Source organism: Gossypium arboreum, chromosome 7, assembly GCF_025698485.1.
Source record: "Gossypium arboreum isolate Shixiya-1 chromosome 7, ASM2569848v2, whole genome shotgun sequence".
Lineage (NCBI taxonomy): Eukaryota > Viridiplantae > Streptophyta > Magnoliopsida > Malvales > Malvaceae > Gossypium > Gossypium arboreum.
The window spans coordinates 82,135,158-82,156,794 of NC_069076.1; the positions used below are offsets into that span (position 1 = coordinate 82,135,158).

General features: G+C 34.1%; 3 protein-coding genes and 1 long non-coding RNA gene across 6 annotated transcripts; all 4 read left to right on the top strand.

Annotated features, from left to right (window-relative positions):
* Window positions 1–252: 252 nt before the first annotated feature.
* Window positions 253–2,159, top strand: LOC108476524 (carboxyl-terminal-processing peptidase 2, chloroplastic-like). Its single transcript, XM_053031009.1, has 8 exons — window positions 253–334; window positions 455–488; window positions 636–704; window positions 936–1,054; window positions 1,366–1,441; window positions 1,648–1,756; window positions 1,859–1,956; window positions 2,054–2,159. Exons 1-8 carry the CDS (start codon window positions 253–255, stop codon window positions 2,157–2,159), a joined length of 693 nt encoding a protein of 230 aa, XP_052886969.1.
* On the top strand, window positions 2,159–5,058 carry LOC108450390 (uncharacterized). The gene is made up of 2 exons (XR_008285862.1): window positions 2,159–3,077; window positions 4,819–5,058. It is a non-coding gene; the product is annotated as an uncharacterized LOC108450390 (long non-coding RNA).
* A 6,935-nt stretch (window positions 5,059–11,993) lies between these two features.
* On the top strand, window positions 11,994–13,683 carry LOC108450354 (pentatricopeptide repeat-containing protein At5g18475). Of its 3 annotated transcripts, XM_053030647.1 has the most exons (3): window positions 11,994–12,375; window positions 12,721–12,780; window positions 12,847–13,683. In XM_053030647.1, the coding sequence occupies exons 1-3, from the start codon at window positions 11,994–11,996 to the stop codon at window positions 13,563–13,565; spliced, it is 1,161 nt and encodes a 386-aa protein (XP_052886607.1). In that variant the 3' UTR covers window positions 13,566–13,683. The 3 variants fall into 3 exon arrangements, with proteins under 3 accessions (XP_052886607.1, XP_017603444.1, XP_052886608.1); XM_017747955.2 differs by having other exon boundaries at window positions 12,721–13,683; XM_053030648.1 differs by having other exon boundaries at window positions 12,241–12,375; window positions 12,528–13,683.
* LOC108450372 (DNA polymerase II subunit B3-1) lies at window positions 12,348–16,241 on the top strand. The gene is made up of 4 exons (XM_017747968.2): window positions 12,348–14,369; window positions 14,796–14,880; window positions 15,747–15,788; window positions 15,929–16,241. Exons 1-4 carry the CDS (start codon window positions 13,914–13,916, stop codon window positions 16,000–16,002), a joined length of 657 nt encoding a protein of 218 aa, XP_017603457.1. The 5' UTR covers window positions 12,348–13,913; the 3' UTR covers window positions 16,003–16,241.
* Window positions 16,242–21,637: the final 5,396 nt, after the last annotated feature.

Genomic DNA, 21,637 nt, shown 5'->3' on the forward strand with positions numbered 1-21,637 from the left:
CATCTACATTAAAACACATTATTTCAACTTACATATCTATTTATAGTGAGCATATTTCGTGACACCCCGGGCTCTACGTCGAAGGCTTAACTTTGCTGGCTGCCTTAATCCAATGTATCAGACAGATAAACAGCAAAAACCACAAGTATATCAAACTTTGCAGCTTCTCACGATCACTTCATATCAGACAATTCACACTCCAGCATAGGCCTGCCATCGGACGAAGAACAAGACTGGGGAACAGAGAATGACATGCTGCTAATACTTTGCCTCTTTGATACTGAAGACTCGGCCGAAGAGCGCAAGTCTTCTTCTCCTCTAGAGGTCCCTGCTTGTTTGTTGTGATTATTCGGTTTATCCACAGGCAACCTTTCTTCTTCCACACTTTTTGCTCTCTTCCTATGCAATGAACCATTATTGCCATTTTGAAATGATGGAAACCTTTGATCATTAGATGAATATGTCTATGATGCAGCAGAGAGATTGCAGTAAGCGTGTTACTATCGGTGAAGATATATCTATTCAGCAGAGAGCCGTATATAGATCTTTCATTCCGTTTTCTTTGCTAATGCGTCGATTTATACATTCTTTTTCAGTTGTTTACTGTTATGCTTGTCTTTTTAACTAAACTACAGGGGACCAGAAGGAAGTTCTGTGGAATTAACAGTTCAAACCGGACCCGAAATAAAGCACTTAGCTCTCACGTAAGTTAAGTGTTTCATTTGAATATCTTATGATGTATTTGAACTTGATATATTAGTAACTATATCCAAAGTTCTACCAATATTAATTAATTCGGCATTCGAAAATATGCTATTGTTATTATGCATTCCAAATTAGATGAGGTAGAATATGAGAATTTGTATTTTGTCATTCTTTTATACCTCTTTTGTGAGAGATTTAAGATTGACCCATCTGCGATTGCAACTTTCTAGGCAAGCAAAGATTTCACTGAATCCTGTAAAATCAAGGCTATGCGAAGTTCCTGGTTCGGAAAAGAACTACCCCAAAATCGGTTATATTAAGCTAACCTCATTCAACCAAAAGGCTTCTGGTAAGTGGAGATATTGACTGCAAATACTCTTTCTATTTTTTGAAGATATGGACTAAGCCATGAAATCATATATCCTATAGTTTCTTAGGAGTCCATTCACACAATAAACTTTTGAGTTCGTCTCTTTGTATAAACAACCTCCTTTTGTTTTCTTCATCTTTTTGTGCATTTTTGTTTTCATCTTTCTAGTTCGGTTGTGCCTCTTTTTAGCCTCGTTAGCATCTTTCCGAGGGGGATTCTCGGAGATACCCTTCCCATCCTTCTCTAGTTTATATATAGGGTATTATCCTAAAAAATTGCATTTACTGTAGCTTCTGTCAAGGAAGTGATCAATACTTTAAGGAGTAATAGCGTTAATGCCTTTGTGTTGGACCTTCGTGATAATAGGTGATTAGTTTTTGACATGATCTGTTTTAAACTCGCCCTTAAGACAGATTTTTCTAGAAGATTCAATTTGCTGTAGTGGTGGCTTTCACCCAAAGGAATCGAAACCGCCAAGATTTGGTAAGTTAAAGCCATTGAAATTAAAAATTTCTTTTATCCATGTCAAGTTTCATAGCACAAGTTATCATCATTTTTTTTTTGTGGAACAGGTTAGACAAGGGCGTGATTGTGTATATTTGTGATAATCATGGAGTTCGAGATATATACGACACGGATGGAAGCTCAGCAATTGCAGCTTCAGAACCCCTAGCTGTACTGGTAAGCTTGGTTTAAACAAAAGGACTTCATTTCTTACTGTTACAATGTCAAATCTATTTCTGTATGTCAGATCATGGTTTCCGTTACCCGAATTTCCATTAGGTGAACATGGATACTGCAAGTGCAAGTGAAATTTTAACTGGTGCATTGAAAGATAATAAGCGTGCAGTATTGTTCGGAGAACCGACATACGGCAAAGGGTAATTTACACTTTGTTTACTACAGTTTATATACAAGCATATTATCTTCCTATATCCTTGTAGATCCTAACTAGAGTGATCCGTTCCACACCTGCAGCAAGATCCAATCGGTTTTTCAGCTATCTGATGGCTCCAGATTGGCTGTTACCGTATCTCATTATGAGACACCTGCAAACAACAATATCAACAAGGTTTACTTCTGAGCTCTGTGCGTCTCTCTAGCTCTTTCCTCACGACCCTTGTTTCATCTGTTACTGGGATAAGGGAAAAAGATCATCCATGCCATGGTTTGAATCCGTCTTGTTACCAGGTCACCTTTTAAGGATCGTTGTATAACCAACTGATTGAACCGAGTTTTCAGGTTTTTACAGGTATTTTACTTTGTCTTGGTATTAGAAAGAGATTCAATTGGTTGTGATTTGTATTTCTTTACTTGAATGTTTTACCAATCACGAAGAGGAATTAGAGTTTTGAAACAAATATTAAGGGGGGAAAGAACAAAACAAAACATTGAAACATGGTAAAGGCAATTTACAGTTACGAAAAAGATTATAGAAAGTGAAAACTAATAAAAGAGAGTTCAATGCTTACTTGTTTGAGGAACAAGGAGACTGAATTGAAATGCTTGAAACTGGGCTATTCATTTATTGCAAATCCGAAGCAAAACCAAAGGGTCCAAACATAACCACAAACCAAAATAAAACAAACCAAAACAACAAGCCCAGGTTGGTCGACTATCTATTCAACAGAGGCATAATAGACATCAACATTTCCAAGCTTATCTACTTTCCTTTTCCTCTGGTGTTCAGCAACCAAAGAAACTGAAACAACGCTCCCTGTATCTCTGATTCCAACAGATCGTTTCCCACAACTTTGTTGATGGTGACTCCCAAGCGTCAAGTCCCTACCTGTTGCCGATTTCATGAAACCCAACAGTCGATCCTCATCCCTAACCCTTAAGACTCCAAAACCCTTGAGCTTCCTCCCACCTTTTTTATCCCCACTGTTTCAAATTAGTCATCTGCGACAACTCTTGCAAACCCCCTTTCTCCATCCACCAATAGAGCCCAACGATCCCTTTCCACTGCCATCAAAGCAAAATTTGGCACACCTCCGCTCAGGTAAACACTTTCCCCTCTTCTCAAACCTTTTTTTGCTAATAAATAGGCCATTGTGTTTCCATCTTGAGGCACATGCCCAAATAGACATTGATTAAAAACCTTGCTTTCAATTTAATATCACTGATATAAGCCCGTATGACCAATTCATCATGCTAAAGGGAATTAATCTTTCGAATCACTGTTAGGACATCACCTTCCAAAACCACCTCTTGTAATCCAAGATCCAACCCCAAATGACTATGCAGAGACATGCAAGAGCCTCTGTAGCAAACGCCAAAGATATATGCTCATTTAACATTGCTTGAGAACCAATTACATGGCACTGTCGATCTCTAACAACTATCTATGTGCATGACTTCTTAGCTTGTTCATGAAAAGCAGCACCAAAATTAATCTTCAAACAATGCTCATTCGGGGGTAAAACTAGCGAAAATTGGACAAATAGAGTTGTTTTCAAGAGCCGCACGGCTTGGATCTTCCCACACGGGCTGGATACACACTCGTGTGAGCCACACGGGCTGGATACACACTCGTGTGAGCCACACGGGCTGGACACACGGTCATGTGTCAAACCGTGTCGATTTCACAACTTGCATCCCAAATGTGCAAAAAAAACGTAATTTTTAAATTTTCTGAGCATTCTAAAGTCTATTAATACCAAATAGAAGAAGAAAATAAAGAGCCATAAGAAAATATAAATGAAAACAACTTGAATAACACCGTTAGAGCCAACTCTGAAGTGAATTTCCATCAAGATTGAGTACTTCCTTTTAATTTCTTTTGAAGTTTTTATGAGTTTTTTTATTTTTTATGGTTATTCTGACTTTTCGATATTTTTATTCACAATTATGAACTAATTCCCTAGATATCTAGGGAAGATGAAACATATGATGAATTCTATTATCTAATTTCTGTTTTACGTAATAAATACTTAATTCTTGTTCTCAATTATGAGTGCTTATTTCTTGTTTTAATATTTTCAGGATATTAATTCATGTTTAATGTGCTTAATCAGAGGAGCAAAAGTCCCTGTTTAAGTTAGCATAGGGAATCTATAAATCGAGTTAATGCGATAATAGAGGTTTTAATTAGAAAAAAATTTCAATTAATCAGTCTAGAGTCAATTGTTCTTATCTCGAAAGAGATATTAGCATAATTTAGGGATTTATACAGATCAAGATACCAAGTAAATAAATCGTTTAATTCAGATTCATAATAATAGATTAAGTCTAGGTGAATTTTTTTCCTAGGTATTGTCTCTCCCATTGGTTATTATTCGATTATTTTCTTGATTTATTCTCTGTTGAGTTCTTAATTAAATTAGTTCAGTAATTTTAGCTTAAAACCCATCACTCCAAATTGTCGGCTAAATAGTAAGAAAACGCTAATTACTAATACTTTTAGTCCTCGTGGATACAATATCTCTACTCACCATAACTATACTATTTATCAATAGGTGCACTTGCCTTTGTCGTATTTTTAATTAGTAACGTGACACACATCATCTGTCGAAAAGGTAATTTTTCTTTCAACGCATCCAATTCTTTGATATAGGACTCTACCTTGTATACTGTATCCTAGATTGAGACGATAACATCATCATGAACTGTTCTATTCTTTGCATTCCATATGAACCACAATGAGCACACTACCTTTCTGTATATATTTAAATGAGATACCTTCAAAATATGTATTAGCCAATCCTATAAAAAAGCATCTGAAAAATCACTATGTCGTACAGTATGCAGTTCTTTCCATATATCATTCACAGATAGGCAGACTCGAAAAATATGCTCCAAAGTTTCAATACCAACCAAACACTTGGGACACACTGTTGAATTCCGCAATTTCCTGTTGTACAGGTTATAGAAACTAGGAATAAAATTATGGAAAATCTTCCAAGCTGTAATTTTTATTTTCTTAGGTAGCTTAAGTTTCCATAATTTATTGTGAAAAAGTTTCTAATTTCTATTATTCTCAATTGAAGTAAATGTAATAAGTAACATGCAACCATTCCGAACGGTAAAGTCACTTGAAGCTTCATTCCCCTAAACCACTGAATCTTCATACGAGTTCTGAGCAAGGGGAATACACAACACCTTATCTGCAATTTCACTGCCCAGTAACCGGGTAATTTTCTGTTCATCCCCTTGCCTATTTTGGTGGTTAATCAGCTCCGATACAAACATAATGGATGATTTTTCCTTATTATTTTGTATTATTCGTTCTGGCATCCCTGGAATCCAAACATCCTCCCAAATTCTTATATTGGATTCAATTCCTACACACCAACTTAAGCCCAAATTAAGTAACCTCTTCGCAACACAAATACTCTTCTAAGTATAATATTAAACTTGCACTCATAAAGTCTGTATGCGAATAATATTTTGCTTTAAGAGCTCGCGCTAACAACGAATTCAGATTTTTTATCAACCTCCATCATTGCTTTGCTAACATAGCGACATTAAATTTTGCCAAACTTTTTAACCCCAAACCCCTATTTTCTTTAAAATCACATAATTTTGACCACTCACACTAGTGAAATCCCCTTCGACCCTTATGATTTTTCCACCAAAATTGACTAATAGTACTCTTCAGTTCAGAGCAAAAAGAGGCTAGTAACAAAAAGCCCTTGTGACAAAGGTCGAACACACCAGCTCTCAATCCGGCACCTTATACGGTCCTTCAATAATTGAAAAGATCTTGTTTTGTTTCACCCCACCATATTAGGTAGCCTTAGATATCGCTTGGGCTCAGAAGAGGTCATAACACCCAAACAATTCGATATTCGTTCCTTATTAATCTAATCAACATTTGAGCTAAAATTAATAACTGATTTATCGAAATTAACAAATTGCCCTGAGGAATTCTCACACTCCTCCAAATTTTATTTTAACACCAAAGCTCCCCCAACTGTGGCCTCCCCAAATAATATACAATCGTCAACAAATAATAAGTGGGATATTTGTGGCCCCTCTCGACTAATTTTCGCTCCCCTTACTAAATTATCTTGGACTGCCATTCGCATAAGGGAAGACAACCCTTCACAACACATAAGAAAAAGATACGAGCTAAGGGGATCTCATTGTCTAAGCCTCATTCTAGAAGAAAAATTATGACCCACCTCACCATTCAAAATCACAAAGTAGGAGACAAAATTAATATAATGAATGATAAAATCCACCCATGTTTTAGAAAACTCATTCTCAACATAATTCTTTCCAAGAAACTCCATTCCACTTTGGCATAAGTCTTACTCATATCCAACTTTAGAGCAAAGTGCCCTTTCTTCTCCTTCTTCTTCCTTCTATACACATTAAGAATTTCATATGCAAGTAGGATATTATTTGTAACCAGACTACCAGGAACAAATGCACTTTGCGCCTCATCCACACACAAATTCAACCCTTTTTCAAATCCATTAACCACATTTTTCGAAATGATTTTATATAGAACGAGCTTAAACTAATAGGACAAAACTGTTGTATGCTTGTAGGGTTCATAAATTTAGGAATAAGAACAATGTACGTTTTATTAATATTGGTTAGGGACATACCTTGATTCAAAATTCCAAGATAATAATCTTCAATATCTTGTCCCACAATATACCAATAGCTCTAGTAAAACATAGCGGGAAGCCCATCCAAACCCAAAGCCTTCGTCAGGGCCATTGCTTTTAAAGTAGTATAAATTTCCTCCCACGTATACCTTGCAAGAAGGGAAGCATTCATCTCATCATTAATACACGTGCATGCCCCCTCCAAAATATGGCTCAGATTCCCTATTGTGGTGTGAATAAATCCGTGAAATACTTATTCGTAACATCAAATAGACCCTTTCCATCTCAAACCATTTGCCTATCATTCTTTGTTAAGTAGCTTACTAGTGATACACCCGTCACTTCCTCTTCCTTGTTAGATAATGATATTACTAGACTTTGGCATATGCATTTAAGGCATATGATTGAGAAATGCATGACATAATTGAGCAAAAGAGGACTTCTTAATGGGTAAGGAATTTACAAAATGAAGTTCTGTGAGCACTGCATTTTTGGGAAACAAAAAGAGAGTTCGATTCACCAAAGAAATCCATAACACGAAGGGAATATTGGATTATATTTATTCTGATCTTTGAGAACCATCTAGAGTGCCTTCAACAGGTGGAACTAATTATATGCTAACACTTATTAATGATTTTTTTTCAGAAAAATTTAGGCATTCTTCCTGAAGCAGAAAAGCGATGTGTTTTCTGCATTCAAGTCTTAGAAAACTATGGTTAAGAAACAGATAGGAAAGTAGATAAAACACCTCCACATAGATAATGGCTTGAAGTTTTGTTCTGATGAGTTTAACGAATTATACAAATCAGAAGAGATAGTAAGACACTTGATAGTTCATCATACTCTATAACAAAACGACGTTGTAGAATGAATGAACAAAACAATCATGGAGAAGGTTCGATGTATGTTGTTAAATGATAATTTACCAATGTAGTTTTGGACTGAAACAACCTTTACTGTATATTTTTTGATGAATTGATATCCAAACATTGCTATTGAGAAAAAGACTCTATAAGAGGTATAGTCTAGTAATCCTGTTGATTATTCTGATTTAAAAATTTTTGGGTGTCCTGCGTATGCTCGTGTTAATAATGAAAAATTAGAATCGAGATAAATTAAATGTCTTTTTCTTAGTTATAAGGCTAGTGTAAAAGGGTATAAGTTATAGTGTCTTGAAAATATAAAAGTTGTGATTAGCATATATGTTATTTTTTATGAAACTGCCATGTTGCTAATTTATCTCTTAAAGACTCTTCATATAAAAAACAACAAAAGCGTGGAGCTTCAAATTGATACAATATCTATAACAGAGTTGACTCTTCAAGTTAGTACAGAAATTCAGAACAGAGTCATTTGTTCACCATAACGTTCTATTGCCAAAAACAGAAATAGAAGAGAAATTAAACCTCTAAAGAGGTATGCGAGGTTGATCTAGTTGCTTATGCTTTAAATGTAGTTGAAGATATAAATGTAAATCAAGAGTCATAACTTATTTTGAGACAGCTAGCTGTGAAGACACATAAAAATGGATATTTGCCATGCAAGAAGAGATAGAATCACTCCACAAGAATAGAACATAGGATTTTGTGAAGCTTCTTAAAGGTGAGAAGGTTGTTCATTGTAAATTGGTGTTCATGAGGAAAGAAAGAGACTCTAGGAGTTGAAGAACCCAGATATAAAACAAGACTTGTTGCAAATAGTTACAGTTAGATTTCAAGTGTGAACTTCACAGATGTGTTTTCTCTAGTTGTGAAGTACAGTTCGATTTGAGCCTTGCTTGGTATTATGGGCATATATGACTTAGAGCTTGAACAGTTAAATGTAAAAACAACATTCTTGCATGGAGAACTTGAGGAGGATATTTACATGCAACAACTAGAGGGTTTTACAGTATCAAAAAAAGAGAACTATATTTACTTGCTAAAAAAGTTATTTTATGGTTTGAAATAGTCACCGAAGCAGTGGTATAAGAGGTTTGATTCTTTTATGACTACTCATGATTTCAAAAGAAGTAGCTTTGATAGTTGTGTTTATTTTAAGAAAAACGGTGATGATTTTTTTTTGTATATACTCCTCTATGTTGATGACATATTGATAGCAACGAAAGATAAATGAGAGATAAGAAAGGTTAAAACTCAACTTAGTGAAGAATTTGAAATGAATGATTTGGGAGCAGCAAAAAATATACTTGGTATGAAGATTCTCAAAGATAGAAAAAGAACTAATTTATATGTAAGTCAGAAATGGTATATTGAGAAAGTTCTTTGCATGTTCAATATGCAGAGTGCTAAGCTTGTTAGTACTCCTTTAGCAGCCCATTTCAGACTTTCATCGGTTTTGTCTCCACAATTAGATGATGGGATTGACTACATGTCACATGTTCCATATTCTAGTGCAGTGGGATCTCTTATGTATGCTATGGTTTGTTCACGTCTAGATTTATCATATGCAGTCAGTGCATTTAGTAGATACATGACAAATCCTAGTAAAGAACACTAGAGAGCAGCTCAGTAGATTTTGAGATACTTACGAGGTACTACTAATGATTGCTTACAGCTTGGAAGAAATAGAGATGAAGTCCTTGGGTATGTTGATGCTGATTTTGCATAGACCTTGATAAAAGAAGATCACTCACAAGTTATGTCTTTACAATTGGGGGTTGTGTAATCAGTTGGAAAGTCACTTTGCAAACTATTGTCACTTTGTCTACCACTAAAGCTAAGTATATGCCGATTATTGAGGCTTGTAAAGAAGCTATTTGGTTAAAAGGGCTCTTTAGTGAACTCAATGAAGACCTTCAAATCAGTACAGTATTTTGTGACAGTCAAAGTGTCATCCTTTTTACGAAGATCAAATATTTCATGAGAGAACAAAGCATATTAATGTTCGATATCATTTTGTTTATGATATTATTGCTTGTGGTGATATTGTTGTGAGCAAAATTAGTACTCATGATAATTCTGCAGATATGATGACTAAGTCACTTCCTATAACCAAGTTTGAGCATTGCTTAGACTTAATTGGTATTCATTGTTGAAGATAAACCCTTAAGGGGTTTCATGGAAGAGGTGGAGAACTTGCTCATTAATAATTCGTGTCAAGGTGGAGATTGTTAGATTTGTTTGACCCAAATTTTAAGACATTGCTTGCAAGTCAAGTTAAACAAAATCTAAGAGATTGCTTGCAAGTCAAGTTAAAAAAATATATATTTTCTTTCTAGAAGATTTAGTAGCATAATATATTTTACATTAAATAGAATTAGGCTTTTTCAACCTATAAATAGATGTAGTCGAAACTTCTCTTATATCATTTGAATTCGACATTAGTGAATTTTCTTCTCCTCTACCCGTGGTTTTTTTTGAAAGGGTTTCCACGTAAAATCTGTGTGTTCTATTTTTTTTTCTTCTTTTTCTTTGCGATCTTTCTATATTGTCATTATCAACGTTCAATTTTCACATTTATCTTTCCCCAATTATTTACTATATTTACATCGTTATCAAACTCATTTTATTGCCACAAATAGCTCTATTATACAAATCATTTCAAGTGTTTTCTTAAATTTTGTAACGAAAACCTTAAAATTATTTGCTTTTTGTAATATGTTATATATTAGTGAAAACTGATAAGAGTATTGGAAAAGAATCAAATAGTATATCTCAGTTTGTTTTTTGTTTGTTTGAATTGCTAAATTATAAAATTGTGGCAATATGATTGAGAATTTTCATTATTGATATTGGAAGATACTATTTTTTTTAGTAAATTATAAGAGAAATATAAAGTCCTAACAGTAATGCGATTAACATAACTTAAATTTAGGTTACACTTGAGGTGATGAACACCCTAACCATCAGGTCAATACATGACTTTATTGAAAGATATTACTTTATAACTATATATATAATTGTTTATTATCTGTTAGAATGTAATTTAGTGGGTCCGACTAAATAAATTTTAAGTGTTAAAGTTATGCAGAAATCATTGTGTTGTTAATCAATGTTTAGTCATATAAGAGTCTTCATTTGTGCTTACTGTGTATTAATGAATTTGATTTCTAAAATTATGTACTTGATTTTCAAAATGTGGCAACAATAAGAAAAAGGAAAAATCATTTTTAATTGAATTATTTGTTTTTATTAAAATTTATGTATTTTTTTATAAAAAGTGGAAATGGCAATTTCAGTAAAAACTATTCTCACCTTAAAAAATGAATTTCAGATCAATATTTTAATAGCTCAATCTTTTATTAATGATAAATTTGATATTTTATCCTTATGTTATTATTAAAAATGGGAGGGTTCGGGTAAAAATATAAGCTCGAAATATGAGTTTGGGCAAAAAACGAGCCTGTTTAGAAAACGAGGCCCGTTTAGAAAACAGGCCGGCTCGAGTAAAACTTTTTTGGCCCGAGCTCGGCCGCCCAACCAATTATATACTAAATATATATATATTTATTTTAATCATATTTATATTTTATTTTCAATTTTAATATAATCACTTTTTATTATATTTTCAATTTGTGTATTGTTTTAAGAATTATTTTATTATCATTTTTATTTATTTCTTATTTTAATATTTGTTTTAAATGTATTTAATTTATTATATTTTAATTTTTTTATGGGTAATCAAATAAGACGCAATTGTAATCATTCACTCTATTATTGATGCAACGCAAGTATTAGGGGTGAGATCATTTTGTTCAACAGAATATTTTAAATTTTTTGAACCGTCGATTTTAATTCGCCCTCAATATTTCTATATTAATTTTTATTTTTGTAATTTATTTTGATAAAATTAGTTTGATTATGCATTTTATCATAATTTTGTATAGTTTGAAAGTTTTTATAAATATTTCTAAAAATTATTTTTTAAGTAAATTAAAATAAATTAAATTTTATATGGTATTTTTTTAAAAAAATTTTATATAAAAATTTAAATTTCTTTCACAAATTTAAATAAAAATATTGATTTTACACCATAAAAATAAAAATTATTTATGGAAGCAGCATTTGCTCTTTATTTTAAGGTTCGTTTGGGTTTTATTGTGCCCTTTGTAAATTTGTAATGGACTGGACCAAGCATCTCTTTTAATGAATTGAAACCCACAACTCCACCATGCTCTCTGCTCTTCTTCTCCATTCACGCCGTTGGGGCTTTCCCCTCTTTCCTTTCCTCCACCCGTAACTTCTTTGTACGAAATCATCGACGATTGCCGCCGTTGCCGTGTATCCTTCTTCTTTCTTTTTCCTTTCCTCCTTCTGGTTTTTTCTTCTCTTCTGAGTTCTTCCACCGCCGTGCATCTCTTTTCGAATGTTGTGTTCCTCGGATGATGAAGACTTGTAAAGGTGGAGGCATTTGTCATGAATTTGGTTAGAGTTTCATTCTGTAAGCAGCGCTGCTTCTCTTCCTCTTCATCTCCACTTCCATGGATCTCCCCCCTACAACTCCTAAAACCCAACTCCCAAAAACCAGATCCTCCTCCGCAACCCTCACTTGCCTCTACTGAGTCTCAAAGGAAACCCAAATTTATCTCTCACGACACTGCCATCAACTTGATCAAGCGTGAGAAAGATCCACAACGGGCCTTACAAATATTTAACAAGGTGTCGCGGCAGAAAGGCTTTACTCATAACAGTGCCACCTATGGAACCATCCTTCACAAGCTTGCTCAATCGAAGAAGTTTCAGGCCGTTGACTCATTACTTCGTCAAATGAGCTATGAAACTTGTAGATTTCATGAAGGTATATTCCTCAATCTCATGAAGCATTTTTCCAGGTTTTCTTTACATGATAAGGTACTTGAGATGTTCAATGCAATTCAGCCCATTGTTCGTGAAAAACCTTCACTGAAAGCTATTAGTACTTGTCTTAATCTCCTGATTGAATCGAACCAGGTTGATTTGGCTCGAGATTTTCTGTTGAACTCGAAGAAATCTCTCAGGTTGAGACCCAATACCTGCATTTTTAACATCTTGGTTAAACATCATTGTAATAATGGAGACCTTGAATCTGCGTTTGAAGTTGTAAAGGAGATGAAAAAATCTAAGGTTTCTTATCCCAATCTGATTACTTACTCAACCTTGATAGGTGGTCTCTGTGAAAGTAGACGACTTAAAGAAGCCATCGAATTGTTTGAGGAAATAGTTGGTAAGGATCAGATATTGCCTGATGCTTTAACCTATAATTTGTTAATTAATGGCTTCTGTCGTGAAGGAAAAGTCGATCGGGCGAGAAAGATAATAGAGTTTATGAAAAACAATGGATGCAGCCCTAATTTATTCAACTACTCTGCTTTGATGAATGGCTTATGCAAGGAGGGAAGTTGGGAAGAAGCCAAACAACTTTTTGTTGAGATGAAGAGCACAGGTCTGAAACCTGATACAATTGTTTATACTACATTGATGAATTGCCTTTGTAGGGCTAGTAGAATCGATGAGGCGATGCCATTGCTTAAGGAAATGAAGGAAAACAAATGTGAAGCCGATGTTGTTACTTTAAATGTATTACTTGGTGGGTTATGCAGAGAAAGTAGGTTCCATGAGGCGCTTCAGATGCTCGAGAAGCTGCCATACGAAGGTGTTTACTTGAACAAAGCAAGTTACAGAATTGTATTGAATGCATTATGGCAGAAAGATGAAATGGAAAAGGCAGCGAAGCTGTTGGGTCTGATGTTGGATAGGGGGGTTTTTCCACATTATGCAACATCGAATGAGGTGTTGATTCAGCTTTGTAAAGCTGGAATGTTAGATGATGCAGTTACAGCATTGTTTGGATTGGCTGAAACGGGGTTTAAACCAGAACCACATTGTTGGGAGTTTCTGATTGAAATGAACTGCAAAGATAGGAAATTGCTGCCTGTTTTTGAACTACTTGATGAGTTAGTAATAAAAGAATGTACTCATAATCTTCATGTTGGTGCTACTTTTGCTTAGCCTCCTATGCATGTAAAACTATCATTGTTTAGCATTTGATTTAATGATACGTCCATGTATTTTCTCGGTGATACTTAAATATTACCGAATTATAATTTTTTTTTATTTTTGTCTAAAATTCAGAGTACAATATATTGAAGCTGCCCCCGTCTGAATCGTGTTGCAGTTAATTGGATTTTTAAGACTTCTTTTAAAAGGGAATCCTACTTTTTGTCACTCACCAATTGGTTTCGTAGCCCATTTAAAGTTAAGCCCATGAAGAACCCAATCTACATAATGGCCTTATATATCAGATCTCTGGAGTTCGGAGTTGAGATTTTTCGGAATCTGTGAGAGAGCGAGAGTGCAATGGCCTCCTCTTCCAAGAAACCCAAAGAAGAGAACAAGAACAAGAAGAAGCATAAGGAGAAGAGCAACAGAACCGCTGACAAAGACGCAAAAAAATCCATGAAAAAACCAGAGAAGAAAGGAAGTGCCTCCAAAATACCTACCAAATCAAAGCCAAAGCCCGAATTAAAGCCAGACAAAAGCAAAAACAAGAGCAGCAATGGAATCCCAGTCAAGTCCCAGGTTATTACCGACCCATCTTCAAGCTCTGAATCAGAACCCCAAGAAAACAGAAACAACTACCACAAGAACGTTAAACTCAACAGCAAAAGAAAGCGAAAGGAAGAAGTAGACGAGGAAGAAGAAGAAGCAAAGGTGTGTAGATTTCCAATGAACAGAATCAAGAGGATAATCAAGACTGAAGATTCACATATGGCTGTTTCTCAAGATGTTGTTTTTCTTGTTAACAAAGCCGCGGTAATTCCTTTTTCTTTCCCCCTTTTTTGGGGTTATTTTCCTGAATGCCTTTAGGGTTTCCTTTGAATCTTTTCCTTCCTTTTTTTAGTCTTTAAAGTCATAAAGTGGGGTTTTTTTCTCAATGTGTTTATCCTCCAAGGTTAAAGCTTGATAATCCTTTGCTGTCATTTATGGGGTCTATGTTTGGTTGAATGCATGCCTTAAATGTATTTTGAAAAGTTGGGATCTCGAAATTGCTGGTCTTAAATCATTGCTTTAATTCTGCTCAAAATTGTTGTTGTTTTTTAAATTAAAAAAAATTGGTGTTTTGTATGTTGTTTCTTCTTCTCTGTGGAATTGGTATGGTATGAGCATTGTTTGGTCGAAAGGTAATTATCACTCTGTTTCATATTGTTTATTGTCTAAATTTATTTTTGTTTTCTGCAGGAATTGTTTCTTGAAAAGTTCTGCGAAGATGGATACAAATGCTCCATTAAAGATCGCAAGAAATCACTTAGTTACAAGCACCTATGTACGTTCCTTTTTGAATCCCCCTTGTATATGTTGTTTCCTTTGCCGGTTCTATCTGACATTACTGTAGAATATTAGCATGAGCCTTGACTTACTCGACCTTACACATATTTGCTCAGACAACACTAACTATTGCCAGGATTGAAGCTTGAGATGCATTTTCGGTAAAGATAGGGGTTTTGAGTGGTTTTCTTAGATATGTTATATGTTCATAAAGATTAATATCTATTGTTACAATAATGTTTCTGAGCTAAAAAAGTCGGATTCTTATGGAATGTGATACTGCCAATGGATTCTCATGGTTTGGTCAGCAGAATGAAAGCTTCTATAGATGATTTTATAGAAACATTAGTTTAAAATTGATTTATGTGGCTTAGGGTTATACTTTTATGTTGATTCCTGTATTGAATCAAAATCTACCTTATGCTGTTCTCTCATTTGAATTGAAAATTTTGGGTGGTTAGATTTGGTTCTTTCTTCTAATATTTTAATATGGTTCATGTAGGCGAATGTAAGCTGAAATCAATTGATTTTCAAATGGAATTGTTTCATTTCTCTGCATCAGTATGAATAGCACATATCTTGCACAACATAATCTCCTTCCATTTCTTGTGATTGAATGTACATGTTATGGGGTGCTTGAAGTTTCATTAAGACGTTTCAGTTATACATTTTTCGTCTAGAATTTAAACGAAGTATATAGTTGAATGATATTATACTCTTCATTTCTTGAAAAGTGGACCTTGGGCAAATCCATACTGCTCTTATTGCACAAATTTGAAAGAAATTAATATTATTATTGTTGCAAAAAGGTTTAAATGTATTCAACTGCGGTTGTGTTAAGATGCTCCTCTCTTTATTTTGCAGCAACAGTTGTCCATGAACAGAAGAGATATGACTTTCTATCAGGTATTGCTAATTTTAATTTATTTTTGTTTACAGTCTCCTCCCGTTTGTTCCCTTTACATATGCTGATCCGCATTGCCAGCTTTCTCCCAGCTTTTTCCATGATTATTTACAATTGCTGGAAATTTTTTTGGTGTTTCCAGATTATGTCCCTCAGAAAATAAAAGCTGAGGATGCATTAAAAGTGATGAATTTAGCCGAGACAGGGGAGGGATAGGAGCTTGGATGATCAAGGCACTGGCCTGCTTTTAAGCAAACTAGGACATCATTGGCTTGTTTATGGTTCTAAGTTGGAAGAAGATATTGGTGCTGTACTGTAACTTGTTTCGGTAACACGGGATTTGATCTCTGAGCTCGCCTGCATGCCAATGTTTCGCTAACATGAATTACTGCATGTCCGTACTTTTTTGAGATGGTGAAATGAAAATGATGAAGATATGATAGGTTAGTCATAAATGATCATTTTTGCCTGGTTCTAGCATAGTTTTGGGGGGCACGTAATATATTGCTTTTATATCATAAGATTGTGATGAAAGATCCGATAACAAAGAAATTGTCTTTTGCCCCCCCAACCTTTGATGCTAAAACAAAGAAAAAACTGTTTAGTTTCTTATAATTTGATTTCCAATGAATTATATCGGTGCTTGAACCGTCTAGGAAGCAGTAAAGCTTTTATATTTCTGCCAATGCCCAGCCCAATTGACATCGCACGAATACAAAGTCCCTCTATTTCAATAAAAATGTCACAATTTTCAGTGAAAATTTAAATATTTTGATTTTATAGAAAAATTTAAAATTCCTTTATTGAAAGTTTTGTTTATAATAACTTCTAAAGAAAAATAAGTTAAATTTAATGAGACGGAAGGGTATATTTTATGGATCTCTATGATGACAAATATTATGAGAATTCTTTTCAACTACAATGATGGAACTGAAGGCAAGGGCATTGATCCTAATGTATGTGTTTGCATAACAATAATTCCCATTACCAACTTGATCAAGTGAATCGCACAAATTGAGGCCCATCTCTTTTAAGGTTGTTTATATTACAACAAACTAGAATGGTCGAATTGGATCTTTGTAAGGACATTTGTCCATTTTGAGTTATATAATAATAACGCCAATTATCAAAGTATATTCCACGTTTAACAGTACAAACTTTAGTGATGGCATTGAATCGGTGTAAGTAATAAAGCATAGATATTGGCCTTATTGGCCTCTATTTTTGTATTTATACAACAACACTACTGAGTAATATGTTATTACTGATATTATTACAACTCATGGTAGGACCTCATTATTTTATCTTAATTCTACTGTCTCCAGTACTGACATTCTCTGCGAGCTCCACGTTTGTTGGGCACGTGTCTACGGAGCATGCGGTCTTTTCTGCTCCTGGGACTGGTGTTCAGGGCGAGCTCTGTACCTATTGGACGAGTGTGTGGGTGGCCAATGGAATATGTGGCACTTCTTAAGAGTTCCTTGGATACATACGAGGTGAGACTGCAACCTTCCCTAGGTTCTTACGAGCTAGGTTTGTAACCTTATCTTGTGAGCTGGCTTTACGAGCTGTACCTACAATCCTGCCTTATGAGCTTGAGCAAGGTTCTTGTGAGTTGGGTCTGTAGCCTTGCTTTACAATCTAGCTCGCCTTGTTGTCTTATCATGGCCAGGTTATGGGATAGAGGCTTAGATATTTTCCAGGGTGCAGGTTTCAGGTTATTGATGTATAACAATCTACTCCCTTCCTAAAATAGGCCTAAGGGGTATTATAAAGTGGCACTCCTTAAGTCCATCATATCAGCTTTAAAGGCAGCTTGCGAGCAGTTACAATGTAGGGCATTTTTTTTGCCATCATATATTAAGCATTTCAATTGGAATGCCATAGGAAATGTTTAAAAGAAGTAAAAAATTGTGAGGTGATTTTGTTAAACGGTTAAGTTTTATATGATAACATTCAAAATCAGGATCCAATGAATCGGGTCGGGTTGAGGGTGTTACAAGGTAGCTCACCACTTACTGTGAGTTCACAAATATTGGAGGGTTCACCAAATGTGCATGCTGCATGAATGGTCGTCTCACAACATTAACTTCTATTTCAAGGTGTTCTTTGGTGTAACACCCTTAACCCGTATCCATCACCGGAATAGGATTACGGAGTATTATCGGGAAAACTATAACTTAAAAACTTTCATTCTTAAACATTTCATATATCATAGCTTAATTCATTCAAACACATGCATAACGTCCCTTATTCGAGCCCTCAAGGCCTTAGAATCACTTTAGAAACGATTCCGGACTAAATAAAAAAACATTTAGAATTTCATAGAAAAATATAGAATTTTTCAAACTATAGGGTTCACACGGCTGAGATACACGCTCGTGTAACTCATTGACTTGTGCCACACGGCTAAGTCACACGCCCATGTGCCAGGTCGTGTAACTGGTTGAGTTGAAATCTTTAGAAACTAAAGGGGACGCACAATTGTGTCACATGGCCGTGTGTTACAGATGGTTGAGACGCACACCCATGTGGAAAAGAAAATGATCACTTCCAAGCCATTTCTTTCACCCTTTCAAGCATAAACCTACAAGAAATTTGTACATGTATACAAGGCCTTTAAACATACTCAAATTATGCAAAGAATGACTAATCTCCATACCAAATGTTCATACAACCAATATGCCAAAAGAACCTCAAACATCAAGCATCAATTTATATATATATATATACATGAGCATATTTGTTTAAACCTTAACCATACATACCTAACTTATCTCAATACTATTTCCATGCCATATAAAAAAATAACTTCACCACATTTAACAAAATTTATACCATTTACCAACTGATTTGTTTCCATACAAATATAAAACACAATTGATACATACAAACCTTATCATATTAGGTATACCATATCTCAATCATGCACATATATTCAAGACCTTTCCAAAGCATACCATGTCTTGGCCATGTTGAGGTCGATACAACACATACCACTTTGGTCATTTAAAGATACATTAACACATACCAAATTTGGTTATTTCTAAACATGCATCAAATTGACCATATCAACCACAACCAACAAGGCATCAAGAACACCATAAGTACCTTAAATCTAAGGCAACATTACAAGCCATAAACATCATCTAAACTTTAGAATAAGTCCACCTATACATGCCATTATAACCATAACCAAGACATCAGAATCTATCGATATAATTGCTGGATAGTGTGATAGAGCTCTTCGACGAGCTTCCAAACTGATCGAGCCTCCGGTAATCTGTAAAGTAAGGGATAAACAACTACGTAAGCAATGAATGCTTACTAAGCGCGTAAAACTTTAAACATAATATTCTAATTTAATAATAAACTTTATATGATAAATATAAAGTTATACTAATGCCTTAAGATTTATCAACCACGTAACCACCAACTCATAAATGAGTAAGTCTATCAACATCATATATATTTTCATTTCTAACATAATAGGATTTTATAAAACATTTTACAGCATCATTAACCTTTTCATAAAACTACGAGTAACTTCATTTACTTACTTTCCATTCCATTTACTAAGCATAAACTTAAATAACAACATCAATTAAATAGTTAATATATTTATTCATAACATAGGTAATTTCAACCATAACATACGTAATTTCTCCTATATAAGTACATTATTCAACTCATCAATCCCTTTTCCATCATATCACGTTTCAATTATGAACTTACTGTTTCATTACCTTTTCTTACCGTTTCATTTGTATAATACCATACATAAGCATATACATCAATCATAATCATATCACAGGTTAGTGCATTTTTGTATATAACTCATTTGGGGTCAGTCACATGATAAATCGTTTTATAAGAAATTACACCTTTTGAATCTTACCACCCTTTTCATGAACATAAGCATATTTCCATTTGGCCAATTACCATTTCAATGTATATCATTAATATTAAACATGATATAATGCAACCAAAAGCTTAGCACAAACCTAAGCATCATCCACAATCTCAACTGATGAATTTATTTATGTTCAGGTTAATATTCAATAAATAACAAATATTTCAAATTCATTAAACAAATTACCTTACCGAGATTCTCTATACGATTAAAGACTTACTGATAAGAGTACATCATCAGTCAAACCAATCACACAAGATGTTCACATGAGTCAATCCCTCCAACACACCAATGCTTATAAGAGCTAATCCAACCAACACACCAAACAAAGTATATAACACGAGAGTTTGCAACAAATGCTGAACCTCGGTTTACTTGGGTAATATGAATATACATCACTCCATAATCATCTCCACTCCAATCCCCTGTAACACACCAAATCACGACTGTACTCTATCTTGTGTTCAATTTAATTTGAGTAATCAAATTCAATATTATATCTCAAATTATCGTTAATCATCAACAATTAAAAATAAATATACAAGTTTTACTATGTTAATCTACTCAAAAAAATTCATATTGATGTTAAATTCTAACCGTATGGACTTACTTGGCTAAATTGCATAAATGTCAAAGTATAGGGCATTTTGGTAATTTTCTATTCTCCCTAATTTTCTACTTGACCTTGATCTAAATTAATAATTTCATTAAATATATTAATTTAGACAATAAAACAATTCATTTTATGCAATTTAGTCATTTTAAAATTTTTACAAAATTACCATTAAAGTTTTACTTTTATTCAATTTAGTTCCTGAGCCCAAAACATGCAAATTAACCATTTTTACAAAAAATTGACCTTAGTCGAATTTTCATGGTATCTGAAACAGTCATTTATGTAAAAATTTCACTTTAAATCCTTGTACTTTTATTAATTTAACAATTTAATCCCTAATAAAAAAATTCATCAAAAATCACTTAATAGAATACTTTTAAACATCAACCAACATTTTAAATTCATCATTTAACATCTAAAATCACAAGGTTCATCAATGGAAACATTCAAAATCTTTAACAGTTTCAAAATCGAAGGTACGGGCTAGCTGAACCTAGTTGCAACGATATCAAAAACATAAAAATTAAAAAAAAAGGGGACTAAAATAGACTTACATGCATCAAATGAAACATGACTGAAAGCTTCATCTCAACATCCATGGTGTTTTCAATTGTTGAAGAGAAAAAAAAGATTATATTACATTAACTAGAGCTGATCATGGGTTGGTACTCGGCCCCTAAAGGCCCACCCAAAAATGGGAGGGTTTGGGTAAAATATAGGCGAAAAAATGGGCTTGGGCAAAAAAACGAGGCCTTTAGAAAGCGGGCGGAGCCTCGAGTAAGGGTTTTTGGCCGGCCCGGCCAATTATATATTAATATATATATATTTATTTTATTTTTAATTATTTTAAATTTTAATATAACCATTTTTATTATATTATTAATTTGTGTATTGTTTTAAGAATTATTTTAGTATTATTTTTATTTGTTTTAATATTTGTTTTATGTTTTTAAATATATTTGATTTATTATATTTTTAAACTTTTTTATTTAATGAAATAAAAAATTTAATATGGGCAATGGGCGGGCCGGCTCGAACTTAGTAATTTTATTTCGGGCCGGGCTTGGGCAAAATTTTAGGCCCATTTGGTAGGGCAGGGCCGAGCCTAGTAGATGGGCCTAAAATTTATATGGGCCCGGCCCGGCTCGAACCGGCCCGGCCCGGCCCATGATCACCTCTAACATTAACCTTTTGTTTTTATTTTATTTTAATTTAATTTATCAAATTACCATTTTAACCTTGGTTAATAAACAAATAAAACACCAATTTCATGACCATAATTGTCCATCACACAAATATATGACATAATTACCATCAAAGGA

What these genes read in the sequence shown, in the direction of transcription:
- LOC108450372 (XM_017747968.2), top strand. Translation starts at nt 13,914, where the DNA reads ATGGCCTCCTCTTCCAAGAAACCCAAAGAAGAGAACAAGAACAAGAAG. An exon ending in ACTTAGTTACAAGCACCTAT is followed by an intron (nt 14,881 to 15,746) that starts GTACGTTCCTTT and finishes TTTATTTTGCAG; the next exon opens with CAACAGTTGTCCATGAACAG. An exon ending in GAGATATGACTTTCTATCAG is followed by an intron (nt 15,789 to 15,928) that starts GTATTGCTAATT and finishes TGGTGTTTCCAG; the next exon opens with ATTATGTCCCTCAGAAAATA.
- LOC108476524 (XM_053031009.1), top strand. Translation starts at nt 253, where the DNA reads ATGCTGCTAATACTTTGCCTCTTTGATACTGAAGACTCGGCCGAAGAG. An exon ending in TCCTCTAGAGGTCCCTGCTT is followed by an intron (nt 335 to 454) that starts GTTTGTTGTGAT and finishes TTTGATCATTAG; the next exon opens with ATGAATATGTCTATGATGCA. An exon ending in ATTCAACCAAAAGGCTTCTG is followed by an intron (nt 1,055 to 1,365) that starts GTAAGTGGAGAT and finishes CATTTACTGTAG; the next exon opens with CTTCTGTCAAGGAAGTGATC.
- LOC108450354 (XM_017747955.2), top strand. Translation starts at nt 11,994, where the DNA reads ATGAATTTGGTTAGAGTTTCATTCTGTAAGCAGCGCTGCTTCTCTTCC. An exon ending in AACTTGTAGATTTCATGAAG is followed by an intron (nt 12,376 to 12,720) that starts GTATATTCCTCA and finishes CAACCTTGATAG; the next exon opens with GTGGTCTCTGTGAAAGTAGA.